Genomic DNA, 18,523 nt, shown 5'->3' with positions numbered 1-18,523 from the left:
TTTTGTAAATTCTAGATTCTATCCTTCCCTTAAACCTCCTAGTCCATATTTGCCCCAAAATCTGTAATGGGTTGGATTTTGAGAACCCAAACCCTCCTTGCACATGAAAATGCAAAACCCTCCCCATGAAATTCAAAATATTATTGAATTCGACACCTTATATATAAATTTTATATGCTTTCCAACAATATGCAGGTCCGGGAGAATCCTCCCGATAGAGGCATATTGGACAGTATTAGTCTTTTTTTTTTACTTTTTTATTTTTTTTTCAAAACCAGTTCAAGGGGGGCAGTTTAAGTCTCCTCCACCCCCTAAACTGGTCAAAACCCCGATACACCCTCTGTAGGGGCATATCGGGCCAATACATAACAATTTTTTGAACCTTGATTCAGCGTAATACTATGTGATACCCATACCTGGATAGGTTGTAGAATCCCAAAACCCATCCTTCAAGGAAAAAAAAAAAAAAACACCTCGACAGAGTAGATACCCACCAAGTAGGGTAGAAATTTCCATCCCTAAGCAAGAATAGGAACACATCAGCATGGCTTAATATGGCCAATTAACAATTGTCTATTTAATAAGAGCAGCTAGGGGTGAGCATTGTTTGGTTAAAACCAAAAAATTTTGGTTTCAGTTTTTGAATATTTCAATTTTTAGAACTAGAAATTCAGTTAGCTTATTTAACTGAACTTTGCTATATAATATATAATATATAATTAGCGAAGTAACACAGGAGTGACACTACCTACTGAAAGAGGCAATAAAAGTCCCTGGGCCCAGCTCCAACATAAAACCGTTCCTACCTAGTTATCTCAGTCGGAATGTTATTGGAGAACAGCTTCTGACTGATAGAAAAGTTGCCAATGGATTGTGGAAAATAACCCGTAAGCTAGTTGTTTGAAACCCTTATATGTCCAAGATTCTCAGCAATTGAATCGGTCTATGGACCTAGGGTACCAGGCTTCTGGAGCTCCATAATTTGATCTCAAGTTGTTGTTTCAATTAGCAATATTTGTACTAGTAAAACCTTGTTTCTTAATCGGGTGTTGAGTTTGAGAAGGCTGTGTTAGAGAAGAATCGAATGTTGACTAACCCAAAAATCTAGGGGGGCAATGGTGGAGGTGCTGGTGCTTGAGAGTAATTCCTACTCCTTGTGTGGTAGGAGCTTCTTGTGTTAATATTAGAAGCTAACGGTGGAAGTTTTGTTGGTGTTGCTGGTGGCGCTGGTGGCGCTGGTAGCAGTAGCGTTCAATAACCTTCTTCCTTGACCAACAGGACGAAGGAGCTCTAACTGCATCTCTAACATCAAAGAATTCCACGAACCGCTTGGATGGCGTCTCTCTCAATTCCTTCCCGGCCCTAAATTATTATAAAATCATTCAATAAAAAAGTTGTGAATTAAAAATAAATAAATAAATAAATAAGCCACCCTATCACCATCAACCTACGAAAAAGATTTACTCTTGCTTTGTTTTCCCACTGAAAAGGATATGTTAAAACATTCAAAAAAAGAGAATATTAAATCAATCAAAACCTAAAAAATTATATCATCAGTAGGCCAATTACATGTAAATACTAAGGGTAGGTATTTGGTTATTCATTGGTAATTCATACCAAAAACTTCAGAACTTTCTTTAAGCTTATTTGCTGAAACTTCCGAATCCAAGTTGAAGACCAACAAGGTCTCTTGATTTTGCCCATCTGGACCAGCAGTTGATGTCGACACAAACAACTCGGCCAACAATGAGCCCACACGCAAGTGGAGGCTCAGAGCCGCTGAATTCTCCACATCAATCGATAAATTCTGGTTCAACAAGTTATAGGATTTTCGTCCGTTGGCACATAACTCAGGAATAACGCTCTCGTAACTGTGGCCAAAGGCGATTGAAGTGGATTTACACTGCTGGGTCTAGTGTACGCCAGCCTATGATAGAAGGGCATTGCTTGGGTGGTAAATTTGCGGGTGAAGGAGGGCAATACGTACTAATACTCCTTAACCTAACCAGCATTGAATTGATTTGATGAAATGGTAGAACTTTGAATGGGCAACACGTACTAATAGATGAAAGAGTAGGCAACACGTAATTAGATTGTTTAAGAGACAGAAGTGAAAGATGAAATGGACCTTCATTTGAATAAAATTGGCACGGTTGAATCAAATTTACGTGCGAATACCATTTCCTGCAAGTAAAAATGACCACATCGCCCAAACCCCTACCCTTCCCGTTTTAGTATATATAATAGATATATAATATTTGATATATGATATATTTATATATTAATATATGATATATTTATATATTAATATATAATATAATGAATCTTGATTTCATAATATATATATTATAATAAAATATATAATATATTATTAAAATTTCAATTTTGACTGAAATAACTAAAAATCGAATTAATTTTTTTTATTTCAGATTTTTATATTTCAATTTTGATACAATTTTCATTTTTAATTCAAATTTTAATTTTTTTATTTATTCAATTCGATTTTTAACCGAACAAACCAAATAGGGTGAGAACAGATGTGGCTTGCATATCTTTGTGCCTCCACATGGACATGGCAACAATGACAACAATAACATGAAACCACGTACTAAATGGTGGCATCCCCTCGATCTTTGGTTCAATGTGTTGGTTGTTGACATGTATCTTACGGTACAACACGTATTGTTTCCACTCAAACGCCCCACAGCACATCTCGCCGTGTATTGTGAACATCTCCTGATGATAGTAATCTCAATGATATCATCATCGGAAGATGTTCACACTACACGGCAGAACGTGCTGTGGGGCGTTTGAGGCGGAGATGATCTCGTTTTCAGTGTCACTGAAACGCTAAAAACAAAGATTTAGAGGATTCCAATAAATTTAAATGTTAGAAACCCTCTTTGAAACTGGGAAAAAAAAAAGAAAAGAAAAGAAAAGAAAATTTTGTTTTTGTACCTTTTTATGGGTAGAGCATTAATAACTTTTTTGGGGTATTTGGTGATAGGCCGCCCCGATTCACCATGGGGGCGTTGAATAGTGAAGCATCACAATCATAACCCCCCCTGCTGGAACAGATGTGGTTTGCATATCTTTTCTTTCTATCCTCTGAATGTAGTTGCATTCTAGAAATATTTGGAAATCATACTATTTGAAAGAGATTGTTTTACACATTTACCTCTACCCCTATGAATTTATAAGGTTTTCTTTGTGTAGATGAAGAGAAAAAAAAAACGGAACAATGGGAAGAAAATGGCTTATTAGTAAGAATGGTTCCACCAACCAAAGAGAAACAAAAGAGAGATGGTTGAGTGCATGAGCATTTCTTCATAGAGTGAAGTCATTTCTTAAATCTCAGACGTCCATTCAGTGCAAACAAATGAGTTATAAATGCATTTCAGAGTAGTCCACGCAACTGATGTGGATAAAGGCACCTTGCTCAGATCACTATTCAGAGCAGAGGTTTCCAATAAGTATGTATCATTCAGAATCCATGTTATAGAAAACTGAAAATCACATGTTGCTGTGGCTCCAACAGTCCAGTACAGTAACAGAAAACCGAGAATTAAAACAAAAAGAAAACACTACCTGGTTCATAACAAGGTAGATGTCCGATGTCGGTCCTTTCACCAGCTCAACACCCCAAATTCAGCTCTAAGATTTTAGAGTGCAGAACGATCTCAGCCTCCAGGATCTCCTTGCAAGTTTTTTCAAAGTTGGGGAACTTGTTTCAACTTGGATACCATGTGATGATGTTTAGATACCAAACATCAAATAAAGTTTCCTTCCTTCATTACTGCATTGGGCAGCCTACATCGTCCATAAATAGAATAGACTACTGTCCCATACTTTGCAACAATGGAATGGACTTACTGGCTTATATTTAGATCTGCACTAATCAATTGGTTAGAGAAGGTCTATTTACACATCTTGACACTATAGTACCCTGAATACAAACCATTGAAATATCCTACCATCGGAAGGAAACGAGATCACATACTATCCAACTATAGTTCCGGAACTCATACAACACCAGGCCAATTCTTGGATGAACACTTAAATCCTAACCATAAAATGGTACAACCAATGAACAAAACAGTTGACATACTTTCCATACCCCACATTTAGAATCCTATATGCACAGAAACCAAACCAGGAGAAGCCAAATTCCAAGTATACTTAAAATTTTCTGTTTCATAAATATGAAAATAACCATTTGTTAAAGAAAAAATGTCAGACGACTCACATAGTTAACAAACAGACTCAAGTGAAGATCCCTTGGACTAGGGCTTGCTATTGCACAATTAATACATCTCCCACACATGTCAAACCATAAGCTGAGGTTAGTGAAACAAAAATAAAACTAATAAATGCCCTAAGCTTACAACAAACATATGGACATCATCAAAGCCAAACTACAGCCAATAAAAACCGTAGTGGATATCTACTTTACCCCTTTCCTGTTGTCACAAAGAAATTCCCACCAGAAAACTCATCAACCAGTTCCATCAAACCCCTCCCTTCTGTTGATCTTTTGCAGTTAGATGTCTTGGGAGGTACATATGTCACCAGCGTCTGTGATCTGAGAAACCATTGAAGAGAAGGGAATATTCATCTACCGCCCAGTTTTTGCCCGCTTCATTCCATTTGAATTGAAAGGAGAGACACTACCACTTGGTCGAGGGCTCTCTTCTCTAAAATTAGAATTGAGCATGGCCAGTTCCCGTAGCTGTTGCCTCTTATAGAAATCTTGTGACTCATCCTGAATGTGGAAGATGTAAAACATGAGTAAAACAATGCCCATAATTATCTGTTGGAAGGCGTCTGGTAGGCAAATGATAACAAGCTTCACACATGATGCATATGCAAGGAAATGGAGACAACATTTGACTGGCCCTACATAAATAACTCCAATCTAAGTGACTACTCTTTCTCATCCATTAACCAAACTTCTTTTAATGAAGCACATGTCTGTTGGCCCATTCAAAATTTCACCAGTAATGGGCAGAAGTCAAATTACTCTCCAATGTTTGGATTTCTCTTTAAACTGCATTTGGTTGTAATACAAATAAATTTGTACTGATGTAAAACTATGGCAGTGCAAATGATTCGAGTGTAAATTCTGACCTATTTTTGTTTCAAATTTTAGCTTATTTTGTTTGAATGCAGTACAAATTAAGTAAATTAAGACATGAAGCAGAATAAAATAAAACCTAAAACAAAATTAAACGAGAATTTGCATTTTCTTCATTTGCACTCCCATGCATTAAAGTAATTGATCTTCGCCTTATTTTCTTTGGGCATCCAAAAGAATACAACACGATTAACAATTGATCTTCATTTACAAATTACAGCTGGATCAGACTCCTCAGATCTGCATCATGTACTCACACGTCACTAAAGGATCATAGATTTTCATTCTGTCAAATGAATTCCCTAGCTTTTCACATATTTCTTAGTGTAAGGAGATGGAATCACATAAACCATCTCACACAAATACTCGGCAGAGAGGAATATTCCAGTTAGAGTTACGACAGTGGGTTAAGCCTTCTGCTTCACATATTATTCTCATGTATGAATTTGCAGGTGAAGATGCGATTGATCCCATGCCTTGTCTATTAGTGTTCTCATTCTTTAATAAAATATAGCCATCTAACAGAAATAGAGGAACTACAACATGATAAACATGTTCACAGAAAGTCAAATCAGAATGGAGGCCAAGTTATCCTCATCCCAGGTATCATCATATGGCATACGTGCTGAGAGGCTAGGAGTCACCACTTGGTGCCCTGTTCATAATATAAAGCAAGACTCGACTGCAGGGAACCACCCAGAATGCAAAATGCAGGGTTGCTGGCATAACAAAGGAGAAAATCTGTGCCAAAAACTAACCATCATTAGCTTAGTTGAACATACATATTGTTTATAACGTGAATTTGAGGAAGGATAGTCCCATGGAAATGTCATGTTTAGCATACAGATAGCCCAGGTCATTTTACTTCTTTGGGTAGCCTTACTAAGATTTACATTGAGCTAGTCGAATGATGTTTGTATTTCCTACAATTGTATCACCTTGCAATAGGAGGTCCAACTATAAAACTAGTATAACTACCAACTAGAATCTGAGAAAGGGGTTTGGATTAGAAATAAATACCACAGGTTTAAGCAATTCCTCTATAATGTCTTGGGCTTGTCTCAGCCTTATATCAACAATATTGACAGGTAACTCAGCCTCAACCAAAATGTGAAGTGGATCATTGAGGTGCTCGTAACCTGGTCTTCCCCTTAGCTTCTCCTCCTTATGGGCAAAGGAAAATGAAAAGATTCAGCACAAAAGTTATAAAGGAAATTCAAAGACCAAGCAAAGGTGTATGTATTGTATGCTAAATGCATACACAGGCATAGATGCATGTGGACATGCATAGAGAACAGGTTTACCAGTTGAAACTGTTTATTGAGCTAAATGACCGAGAAATCTTCCATGTGGCAAATTAATTTAGAGCCTAAACTCCCCCCACCCCGGCGGTTCCTGTCGCCATCACCTTATGTTCATGGAATATATTCCACCAAAAAGACCTTACTACATATTCAAATAAGCATTTTCTATATGTTTCAAAAACAAGCACTATTTCAAAAAAAAAAAAGCATCTTCCTATATCTTTCAAAATTTTAAAATTTTGAACAGTTAATATGTTGTAAAATTAGTAATGAGAACCGGGTATTTTCAAATGGGTTTCCAAGATGAAACAGCCCACAGGCTTCTAGTAGACGTGCACTCGCTTACCAGTCCTCCGTGAATCACCAATGAGAGATTGGTGTGACTCGAGGAAAAATCTGAGATTTCTTGTTTGGATGAAAACTCTATAGTTGGAAGCGACCATTTTCTGGAGCTGGGCGACATGGAAGCCCTTTTCAACCTTAATCTAGAAGATCAAGCCTCTCAGTTTCAGTCTAGTCTGAAACCGATGATAGACGTAAGGACATCGGACACTGTAGAAAACCTGCCGTCAAAGGAGAAGGAACCAACCCAGAGCCATAGACAGCTTCAGGGAACATCTATAGGGATGAGTGAGGCGAGCCAGGAGATAAGTACCAACACACCAAGCAAGGTCAAGGTGCCAGACCCAGGCCAAGGCCATATGATTCAGAAAGACATTGACCAACCAGCAACACCCACTGAGTCGGGAACCGGGGACGCCATCTTTGTGCCCTCTCTGAGCCATCCTACAACCAACCCAGGTTTACCAAGTATCCAAGGTAGCTGTGTGAATCCGGTTTTGGTTACTAATGGTGATTGTGCTATCCCTGCAGACACTACAATCGAGAACCAATATCACAGAGCCCCAGAATACTGAAGGTGCCCAGACTGACAGGGAAGCAAGTTATGTGGTGGGGAAGGTAGCAGCAATTGATGTTGTTGGGGATAGCAGAGAAGATGTTGCAAGGAAAACAAGGGTGGTAGAAGGTAGAGGGAAAGAAGCTGAGGATCATGGGGAGGGTGAATCTGATGAGGAAATAAAGCTAAGGAAATGGGTTGAGAAGATGGGCTGAAATTTTCGCAATTAGGCCCAGACAAGACTCAGAAGGAGTTTTTTGGAGGAGGAAAACCAGGCAAAAGGCAGGTAAGGGAGATGAAAAAACAGAGAGGAGGGTGGGGCAAGAGGGTGAAGGATGGTGGGATAGGTGGAAGCAGGGGCAGAGCCAGGGGGGACCCAGGGGAGCCATGGCCCTCCCTGTGGTTCAGAAAATCTCAACTATATTACAACTTTCTATGTAATTTTTTTTCCTACCCCACTCTCTACCTCAGTGTTTGGCCCCCCCTATGGGTCCACCCATACCTTCATTTAAGTTTTGGCCTCCCTTATAAAAATTTCCTGGCTCCGCCCCTGGGTAGAAGGAGAGGCTAAAGATAAAAAATAAGGCAGGGATAAATGATGTGATGATGAAACGAAGATTATAAGTTGGAATGTTAGAGGACTGGGGAGGGTAGCAAAGACAAGACTCATAAAGGAAGTGTTAGGGAGAGAAAAGCCAGATGTTGTGATGCTCCAAGAGTCTAAAGCATAAGAAATTGATAGAAGGTGGGTAAGGAGTGTTTGGGGAAGCAGAGACATTGGATGGACCATGGCCCCGTCGTGTGGTGCCTCAGGAGGAATAGTCACTATGTTGAATGAGAATATGGTGGAATGTGTGGAGGAATTAATAGGTAGGTTCTCAGTGTCAGCAAACATACTGAAGGAAATAGGGATTGGACAATAGGGATTGGACAATACAGATATACCTGCTGAATCGAACAATCCGAGACAAAGGATAACCACCAGCATGAAAAGATTTAATAATTTTATAGACATTTGAATTGAAGGAAATAGGGATTGGACAATACAGATATACCTGGACTAATTGTCAGGAGACGATGTGCTCAAAGTTGGATAGGTTTCTTGTGTCCTAGGATTGGGAGGAACATTGGATTAACATGATGGGCAGGAAACTACCCAAGGTCACCTCATATCACTAGCCGATATGTATCGGACAAGGGACAGATGGGGAAGGACCAAAGCCTTTTAGATTTGAGAATATGTGGTTAACGATCCCAGAGTTTGTGCGAAAGGCTGAGGAGTGGTGGAAAGAAGATAACCCCCAGGCTGTGTGGGAAGGGATTAGATTCCGTAGGAAGCTTCGGAATTTAAAAGTTAAAATCAAGGAATGGAATCTTCATATATTCGAGAGGTTAGAAGAGAGGAAGGCTAATCTAATAAACAAGGAGGAATCAGGTTCATTGATTGTGGGGGAAAGAAATGAGAGGTTTAATTTAAGAAAAAAGATGGAAGCCATACTCCTTAGAGAAGAAATGACTTGGAGGCAGAAATCAAGAGTGCGTTGGATCAAAGAAGGGGATGGGAACAAAAAATACTTTCACATGATTGCGAATGGGAGAAAAATGAAGAATCTGATTTCTATGTTAGAAGTGGAGGATCACACAATAACTAATCATGATGAGATTACAGAGGTTTTGGTGGATCATTTTAAATCAATCTTAAGAAGACCTATTTCAGGAAGATGGAAGCTGGAAGGTTTAGATTGACCAATCCTAGAAGATTCCGTTAGTAGGAGCTTGAAGAGAAAATTTGAATTAGATGAGGTTAAAGGAAGCAATTTTTACTATGGATCGCTCTAAAGCTCCTGGGCCCAATGGATTCACTATGGCTTTCTACCAGGACTGTTGGGAGTGGCTAAAGGATGATCTAATGCGAGTCTTTGAGGAGTTTTATGATAGGAGGATTGTCAGTAAAGAGGTAAACGCCACTTTTATTGCGCCGGTCCGCAAGAAATCTGGTGCTAGCCACTCCAAGGGTTTTAGGCCAATCAGTTTGGTGACAAGTCAGTACAAAATCCTTGCAAAAGTCCTCTCCCTTCAGTTAAAAAAGGCCCTCCCATCAATCATATCTCAATTCCAAGGGGCCTTCATCCAAGAAAGTCAAATATTAGATCAAATACTCATTGCCAATGAGTACGTGGAGGATTTCAAGTTAGTAGGAAGGAAGGGCATTGTGTGTAAGCTAGATCTAGAGAAAGCCTATGACTTGGTGGACTGGGAGTTCTTAATTGAAGCATTAAGGAAGTGTGGTTTTGGAGCAATATGGTGTAAATGGATTAAAGGATGCCTACAATCTTCTCACTTCTCAGTGTTGGTAAATGGTGCAGTCATTTCTTTGGTTCCCTAAGAGGAGTGAGACAAGGGGACCCATTATCCCCTTTCCTCTTCACCATTTTAGCTGAGGTCTTTAGCAAATTGATCTCGAAGGTAGAGGAGATTGGTTTGTTAAAGGGTTGGAAAGTAGGAAGGGAGAGGGTGGTGTTAACTCATCTAAGAATGTTGGTAAAACTCTTTGAAAAAGTGACAAATCTAAGAGTGAACCTTAATAAGAGTCAGGTGGCAGGGATCAATTTAGCACAAGATGTTAATGTGTGGGCTGAGGAGTTAGGATGTTTAAGAAGTGATTGGCCACTCAAGTATTTAGGCCTCCCCTTGGTGCAAATCCTAGAAGCATAGGTTTTTGGAATCCAATTGTAGAAAGGTTTAAAAAGAAACTCGCTGCATGGAAAATGAATTATATTTCTCCAGGGAGAGGATTACTCTTATTAAATCTACCCTAGCAAACCTGCCAATTTACTACCTCTCGGTGTTCAGCATGCCACAAGCTGTGGGAAAGAAACTAGAGAGAATAATGAGGGACTTTTTGTGGGAACCGGGCGAGAAGAAGAAAGATCATTTAGTAAGATGGAATCTAGTATCTAGGAGGAAAGAATTTGGAGGAATGGGTTAGGATGGTTGAAGGAAAAGAATGAGGCTCTACTAGGAAAGTGGTTATGGAGGTACCTACAAGAAACAAACAGGTTGTGGCACAAGATTTTGACTAGTATTCATGGACTCTCTAAAAATGGTTGGGATGTTGGAGTGTCTTACAGGGTTTCCAGTGCTTCACCATGGAAAGCGATTCACAAACTCCTCCCATTGTTCCTCACTCATGTTAGGTTTGATCTCAACTCAGGTAACAAAGTTAAATTTTGGAAAGATGTATAGGTGGGTGACTCTTCTTTAAAGACCTTATTCCCATCAATTTATGCCCTGTTCGGACTTAAGGGCAAACCGGTTGCTGATTTCCTGTCCCCTTCTCCTTCACAGTCTAGTTTTGCATGGAATCTGGGTCTCTGCAGAAATGTGCGAGACACGGAGTTGGATTTGGTGTCTTCTATTATTCAGCTGCTTGACGTGGTTTTTATTGACCCTGCTAAGCAAGATACGAGAATCTGGATTCCTAACCCCCTTGGAGCTTTCAGTTGTGCATCCTTCTTCAAAACCTTGACATCTTTTCAACCTAGGGTCCAATTTCCAGTCCGAGAAGTCTGGTGTCGCCCTATTCCCCCTAAAGTGGGTGCTTTCTATTGGGAGGTTTACCATGGTGCAATTAACACTTGTGATCTAATGCAAAGGAAGAGGCTTGGTTGGTGCCTTTCACCTAATTGGTGTTGTTTGTGTGAATCTAATGGTGAAACTGCTCTTCGTATTTTTGTTTCCTGTCCTGTAGTTGGGATTGGTTTTTTTCTCTGTTTGGATGCAGGTGGAATACCCCAGTGAGCTTGGGAAGACTGTTTGAGGCCTCCACTTTCAAGTGGCCAAAAAGAAGAGAAAAAACTTTGTGGAGATGCACATGGGCAGCAGTACTTTGGATGTTATGGGAGGAAAGAAATCAGAGAATTTTTTAAGGAAAGCAAAGGTGCAAGGAATTACTGGTAGAAGGGATTATGTTAAAAGTGATCTCATGGGTAAAATCGATGGATTTTTTCTCAGATTTTACTGTGGATGATATAACCAAGAAATGGAGGACTGTAGCATCCTCGTCATCTGCAAAAAAGAAGGCAGTAAGAAGTTGGGATCCTCCTGAATCTGGATTCCTCAAATTAAACTTTGATGGGAGCAGTTTTGGCAACCCGGGCATGGCTGTAATTGGTGGGGTCATAAAAGATGACATGGGGAATGTACTGGGGCCCTTTCCGGCCCTATTGGGTTGGGAGACTCCATTACAGTTGAACTAAAAGCAATGGTCTTTGGAATACAAAAAGACATGGAAATAGGTGTGAGAAAGTTGGTTGTAGAAGGCGACTCCAAAGTGATTATAAGCTGGCTAAAGCAGGATGGAAAGACTCCATGGGTATTCAGAAATGAGATCAAGAAAATTAATCACATTACAAAGGATATGCAGTTATTATTTCAGTGGACTCCAAGAGTAGCAAATGGGATTGCGGACCAGCTAGCAAAGCAAGGGGCTAATAGGGAACATTGCTTATGGGCTCTGCTGTAAGATCGTAAAGCAAATCTTAGGTGGAATGTTATTGGACATTGGGGTAGCCGAGGCTACCTAATCTCTGTACTTATTCTCATATCACTTTATTAATGAAATCACTTTCACTGATAAAAAAAAAAAAATCACCAATGAAAGATGCTCAAAGATGTTGAAAGGCAATGGACAAAGAAGAATGTAGTCATGTGTTGTTTTATACCACCGGGTTGATCAACACTATTTATAGACTGTTTTCAATCACCCAAATGGAAACAGAGGTGTCCTTATAGAGAGATGTCTCTCCAGAACAGTATGCAAGCCATCTGTTCAAAGAGACAAAGAGAGAATTTGGGGACAGATTTATGCTCTCCTTGAGGAGTATAGGCAAATAGAGGAACCCTTGAGGAGTATTGTAGGGAGCCAGATAATTAAATTCATTCATTGTAAACTCTTAGAAGCAAGAAATATGAATTTAAATATGAAATGCCAAGTGTGAACATTGATAGATACATGGATAAATGTGAATGTGTTCTTGTATGTTGATTATGAAATTTTTCTTCATAAAACCCACTAGAATATGTGATTTTTATGTATGTATACCTTATTAAGGCCTTATATTTAGTGTTATTGATGTGTTTTTATGATTTATTGAAGTATTTATGTTGTTTCAGTGTGTATCTTGATTTTTCTCTGATACACGTGTATCTCTTAAGATTGCCTTTCTGATACACCTTGTTTGTGACTGACTTTTTTGTAGGGAAGAGAAACTTCATTAATAGAAAGAGAAAGTATAGAAACTTCAGTGAAGATGTTTCACCACGAAGGATATACTAAAAGCAAAATAGACATTTCACCAATCCATGATTGACAATCAGATTTCTACAGTCAACTTGTTTCTAGAGCCCATTTGTTCTTCAAAAATGCATATGTTTCTTTCCTTCCGTATGCACCAAGAAACAGCAAACAAACAAGAAAAAATACTAATGCTCCACAGAACTTAGCCTTCTTCCTTCCAATACTTGGGACTGAAAATTGCCCCAGAAATAGAGGATGGAGATGAACCATTGGAGCCTTTTTGGCTCCCAACCAGATTACCACATGAAAGATTCCTAGGTCATTTAGGGAAGCTTACTAAATGATCCAACTATTAAACCTATTCCTATATGTACATCTGTGTGTATGAATATGTATATATGATAGATATACACATGTACATACAAAGGTATGTTTATATAAGAAATCATGCTTCTAGTTTCCCAGTTTGCCTTGGTGGACTCATGCAAAACCCATGTCTTCATTGAAATAAAAGTTTAAATCTTTAAAAAGTACATCTTACATTGCCTGGGTCTTTTATGGAACCTTTTCCTCTAATGTACACACGGCAGCCTGTAGATGCTTCCACCCTTTTTAGTGAATTGCCTCTGGGGCCAAGAAGTCGCCCAACAAAATTGAACTAGCATCCATAAAATGTAGTTAGTCATAGTATATTTTTATTCTTATATTTATAAATAACACATTGTATTAGAAAAATGTTAAGTCACCGAAAATTAATATAATTAAATATGGATAAAGCCTACATTTGGAAAAGTATCTACTGGAATTTCCAAGCGCAAAATCTTCTTGACAACATACGAACTTGGGCTTGTCGATCCCCCTTGCCAGTCCATTGTCATCCCTTGTGGCCCACCTAATCTCTGTCATGCAATAAACCGTGTATTACTTTTTTCTTGTGGTTCATGTATATACTTCTTTATGGATTCAAAATGAGATCAAAGAGTTTATTAAAACTTCAGAAAAAAAAAAAAAGAGTACAAGAGATAGGAAAGCATAGAAAATAAAACACAAGAGCCAATAGTCTCGGTTGTTGTTGTGTATATAACTCATAATGTACAATAAGAAAATACAAACAATGCATGAAATTTCAAATAAATGAGGACAATAGATGAAAACAGTAGAAAAAGAGAAAACAATAATCTAATTTGATAACTAAGAAAAAAATGAGTTCTTAGTGAGAAGAGAAGAAGAGATTGGGAGAAGCCAATAATGATTTCGCCGCCCCACTCATTAACTTATATATTCATAAAAAAAATGATTACAAAGATTAATATGCCCTTAATAGACATAAAAACAGTCCCAAAAAGACGACATAAACTAATGGGCCTTGAGCCTAATAAAACTAACTAATAATTATAAAGAAGAAAAACATAAGACAATGCTGAATCTCAAGACTCCCCCTCAAGTTGGGAGTAGACGTCACACATTCCCAATTTGTATAAATCATGTTCAAGCTTATTTCTTGCAACTCCTTTTGTGAGAACATCAGCTATAAATCAGATGCAACATATGGTAGGCACACTTCTCTAGATGTCACCATTTATCTTATGAAATGTCTATCCACCTCTATATGCTTAATTCTATCATGTTGAACTAGGTTAGGAACAATATTAATTGCTGCTTGATTATCACAGTACAACATCATAGGCTCTTTTGCATCAACTCCAATCTCTCCTAATAAGAACCGAACCTGAAGAAGCTTTGAAACACCATGTGCCATAGCTATATATTCAGCTTTTGCACTTGACCTAACTACAACTGATTGATTCTTACTCTTCCATGAAACCAAATTACCTCCAACAAGAGAGCACATTCCTGATGTAGATCTCCTGCCATCTAGGCGCCATGCCCAATCAACATCTATGTAAGGTTTTAGCTTCAATTGTCCATGGTCAGTAAACAACATCCGTCTACCTGGATGTCCTTTCAGACAGGCAAGTATCCCGTCAATGGCTTCCCAATGTTGAACTTGTGGAGCATGCATGTACTGACTCACCACACTAATTGCATAAGAGATATTTGGTCGTGTCATGCACAAGTATAACAACCGACCCACCAATCTCTAATACCTCCCAACATCATTTACTAGCTCACCATTTAAAGCATAAATTTTGTGATTCTAGTCAATCGATGCATCTAACCCCAAGTTTTTTTGCCTCCTATAATAGGTCCAAAACGTACCTCCTCTAGGAAATAAAGATTCCATGTTTGGACCTTGCCCCCTCAATGCCCAGAAAACACTTCAACTCCCTAAGATCCTTAATCTCCAACTCATGGTGTAAGTTTTTCTTCAATGCATCAATCTCACTTAGGTCATTTCATGTGATTACAATGTCATCCACATACACTACCAATACTAACACCAATGATCCCCTTCTCTTTACAAACAAAGTATGATCAAACTGGGTTTAAGTATAACCAAACACAATCAATGCATTCCTAAACCTTTCAAACCAAGCTCTAGGTGATTGTTTCAAACCATATAAGGACTTTTTCAATCTGCATACCTTTCCTTTGGTCACATCATTGTAAAAACCAGCTAAAAGGTCTATGTACACCTCCTCTTGCAAATTTCCATTAAGAAAAGCATTCTTCACATCAAGTTAGAAGAGGGGCCAAGAGTAAGCAGCTATTAGAGATAAGAGAATCCGAACTGAACTCATGTTGGCCACCGATGCAAAAGTCTCCAAGTAGTATATCCCATAAGTTTGAGTGTACCATTTTGCAACCAGTCTTGCCTCGTACCTTTCTATGCTTTCATCAGCCATGTATTTCACAGTATAAACCCATTTGCATATGTCTCCTTTCCATCAGGTAGATCCATAACTTCCCATGTATGATTTTTAATCAAGGATTCCATTTCCTCCTGCATAACTGTATTCCACTCAAGTTTGGAGAGAGCCTAACTAATAGTCTTGGGTATATACACAAAATCAAGAGCAGAATAGAATGCCCAATAGGAGGGAGATAAAATGTGGTTGTCTTCAAAAAGACTGTTGGCTCTACCTCCAACTAACCCTTTGTAGCATTACTTTTTTTTCTCAATTCCTTTGCAGCATTACTTTCCTCCCCTTTACCCTCCAGCCTCTCTAAGTTATCACCTTCATCCGATCTCTCTTCTTTTCTTTCCCATCTTTTATTACCAACTGATAATGTTTGTCAGCCACCCTCTCAACCTCGTTCCCTCTAGTATGGTTATAGTTGAAAATTACACCTACAGTAATTCAGATAGTGCAGGAAGAAAGAGAGAAAGAGAAAGAAGAAGAATGAAGTTTCAGCAATAGGTTGTGAAAGAAGAAAAGAAAGGAAGAGAGAAAAGAAAAATCCAAACCTCTCTCTCTAGCCCCCTTTCATTACTTTTATTAATAATTCTAAGTCTGGGTACAATTACTTGGATGCCCTTAATGTGGAGGCCAACACTAAAGAAATAATTAAAGAAGATAAAAGAAGGCCCATAACTAAGAAACATAACTTTTAAATACTACTTAAAAGAAATTAAGAACACTAAGGCCCATTCAGCCCATTCTCACTGTTAGAATGCCCGAGTCAAGGGTATTTTGGTCATTCCGGATTATCTGCTTGAGAGTGAAAGGTCTATTGTATCTGAGTTTAAGTTATGTGTCCCATCTTCTATGAGAGACAAAATGGTCTTTCTTGTAATTCTATGTTTTTGAATAAATACAAGTGGGTCAGCTAGGGGAGTTGATTTTGACTCTCTTCTAGTCTGGCCAAACCTTTCTTTCTTTCTTTCTACTAGGGTTTACTAACATGGTATCAGAGCTGTAAGGTCGTATCCTCATTTCTTTTTTGCCGCTGTTCTCTTTCTGGGTTCGTCGCCAACTTTCACAGTCTTCCTTTTCGACTGACCTGAGTGGAGGTTCGATAAGGGGCTGAAAAGGAGCTGTCGTTTGTGGACCTGGAGGTGAGGATGCCTCCGATCGTTGCTGTGGTGGTCGTTGGAGGGGTATACTAAACCCTCTATTCAGTATCAAAGAGGGCTGAATGTGGACAGGTATGAACACTACTGTTGCTTGTCCAAGTAAGGGACTATGAATGTTTCATTTTGTTTCAAAAGCTGGTTGTGGTGGTGCTCAGTGTGACTGATATGCATCTCAGTCGTGTTCCTCTGCATTTCTCTTCGTATGTATGTTGAAAGAAGAGTTCCCGACTGCTGAAGTTCACAACAGCAGTAGATTGGTGGTGGTTGTGTCATGGTGATTGGTGTATCTATGTTTCAAAATATTTAAAAGTGATCTCCTATACCTTGTGTGTAATCAGTTCTACAGTGTGCAGCCCAATTGTTTGATGTGAGGACGGAGTGATTTCAGTCTTAGTGTGTTGATGGTGAATGGTTCTGCAGTGTGCAGCCCAGGTGTTTGATGTGAAGACTGAGTGATTTCAGCCTTAGTGTGTGGTGTAATGTGTATTTAAAGAAGCTGGAATTGGTGGTGTTATAAGTGATATAAGTCTTGTGAAAGAGTGTGAGGTGGTGTTGTATATTTGAAGGTGAAATAATTAAGATGGCTTCATTTGAAAATGGGAATGATAGCAAAACAAGTGTCATGCTTTCTCTAGACTATCTAAGTGTTCAAATGACATCCATCAAGTTGAATGGTGAGAATTATGTACCGTGGGCAAAATCTGTGGAGGTGTTCTTGAAGGCCAAGAGGAAGGTAAAACATGTAAGAGAGGAGAAACCTCCCTCTGATTCCCCTAGTTTCAGTGACTGGGAACAAGTAGATGCACAGATAATGACATGGCTCTGGAACAGCATGGAACCACAGATTAGTGTGAACTTCATATTCCTAAATACAGCTAAGGAAATCTGGGATCATACTAAGAAGTTGTACGATGGACAAGACAATACAACTAGGGTGTATCAGTTGTACCAAGAGTATTTCAATTTGAAGCAAGGGAGTCAAAGCTTAGAAGAGTACTATGCAAGTTTGAGGAACATTCGTAATGAGCTCAATGTGTATCATCCTCTAACATCAGATGTTCAGATCCAAATATTGGGAGGATCTGCTCTTCCCTCACTTGAGGAAGTTTTTGCTCGTCTTAAGAGGACATCCATTGAGTCGGTAGAACATTCTTCTCTCTCTAATAGATCTGGTTTGGTAGTGACTAAAGGGGGGGGGGGGGGGGGGGGTTGTGGAAATAGAAGTGGTGGTGTCAGGAGTGGACTCCCGAGCAACCGTGGTGGTCACATGTTTAACAGGGCTAGTGGTCGGAATTGAGGCCAAGACTCAAGTATTGAAAGTCAGCAAATTGACCCAACCCCTTCCACATCTACTTGTGCTTCTGAGAAGGAAATGGTGAGTGTACCACGTGCAGTATATGAGCAGTTCATTCAAACATCTCAACAAAACACCGCTACACTTGCCCATTCAGGTATGGCTTGCTTATTCTCCAAAGACTCACACTGGATCATTGACTCTGGGGCCTCGGACCATATGTCTGGGACTCATGATGTATTTTCTTCCCTTTCCCACTCCTCCACACCTCAAACAATTACACCTGCTAATGGTTCTACATCTCCTATCAGTGGTGTTGGTGATGTTAATCTCTCCTCCTTGCCTTTATCATCTGTTTTATATGTTCCTAAGTTTCCTTTTAACCTTATGTCTGTCAGCAGATTAACCAAGTCTCTTAATTGTTCTGTAACCTTCTACCTTTCTTCTTGTGTGTTTCAGGATCTCAAGACAGGGAGGAAGGTTGGTGGAGGGCATGAAGCAAGTGGATTATATTACCTTGATGGTAGTGGTCCTCCAGTAGCTTTTCAGTCATCTCTTACTCCTCTTCAATGGCACTACAGACTTGGTCATCCTTCTCTAAAGGCCTTGAAGTTA

The 18,523-nt window shown here is 39.1% G+C and overlaps 1 protein-coding gene across 5 annotated transcripts in view; it reads right to left on the bottom strand.

The window, feature by feature from the left end:
* Nucleotides 1-4,176: 4,176 nt before the first annotated feature.
* Nucleotides 4,177-18,523, bottom strand: part of LOC148867957 (KH domain-containing protein At3g08620-like) — a 57,486-nt gene continuing 43,139 nt past the window's right edge. For 3 of the 5 annotated variants that reach the window (XM_088970711.1, XM_088970708.1, XM_088970710.1), the window contains 4 exons: nucleotides 13,418-13,534; nucleotides 13,177-13,293; nucleotides 6,155-6,298; nucleotides 4,177-4,762 (listed from right to left, as the gene is read on the bottom strand). In XM_088970711.1, the coding sequence (XP_088826837.1) occupies nucleotides 4,616-4,762; nucleotides 6,155-6,298; nucleotides 13,177-13,293; nucleotides 13,418-13,534 (525 nt within the window). In that variant the 3' untranslated portion in view covers nucleotides 4,177-4,615. The remainder of the gene's footprint in view (nucleotides 4,763-6,154; nucleotides 6,299-13,176; nucleotides 13,294-13,417; nucleotides 13,535-18,523) is intronic. The other 2 variants (XM_088970709.1, XM_088970712.1) reach the window with 1 other exon arrangement.

Source organism: Nelumbo lutea, chromosome 2 (genome assembly GCF_056320005.1).
Source record: "Nelumbo lutea isolate HS-2025 chromosome 2, American lotus-T2T, whole genome shotgun sequence".
In the NCBI taxonomy this organism is placed as follows: domain Eukaryota; kingdom Viridiplantae; phylum Streptophyta; class Magnoliopsida; order Proteales; family Nelumbonaceae; genus Nelumbo; species Nelumbo lutea.
Note: the sequence above shows the minus strand (reverse complement) of the source record. Positions and strands in the feature narration are given on the sequence as shown.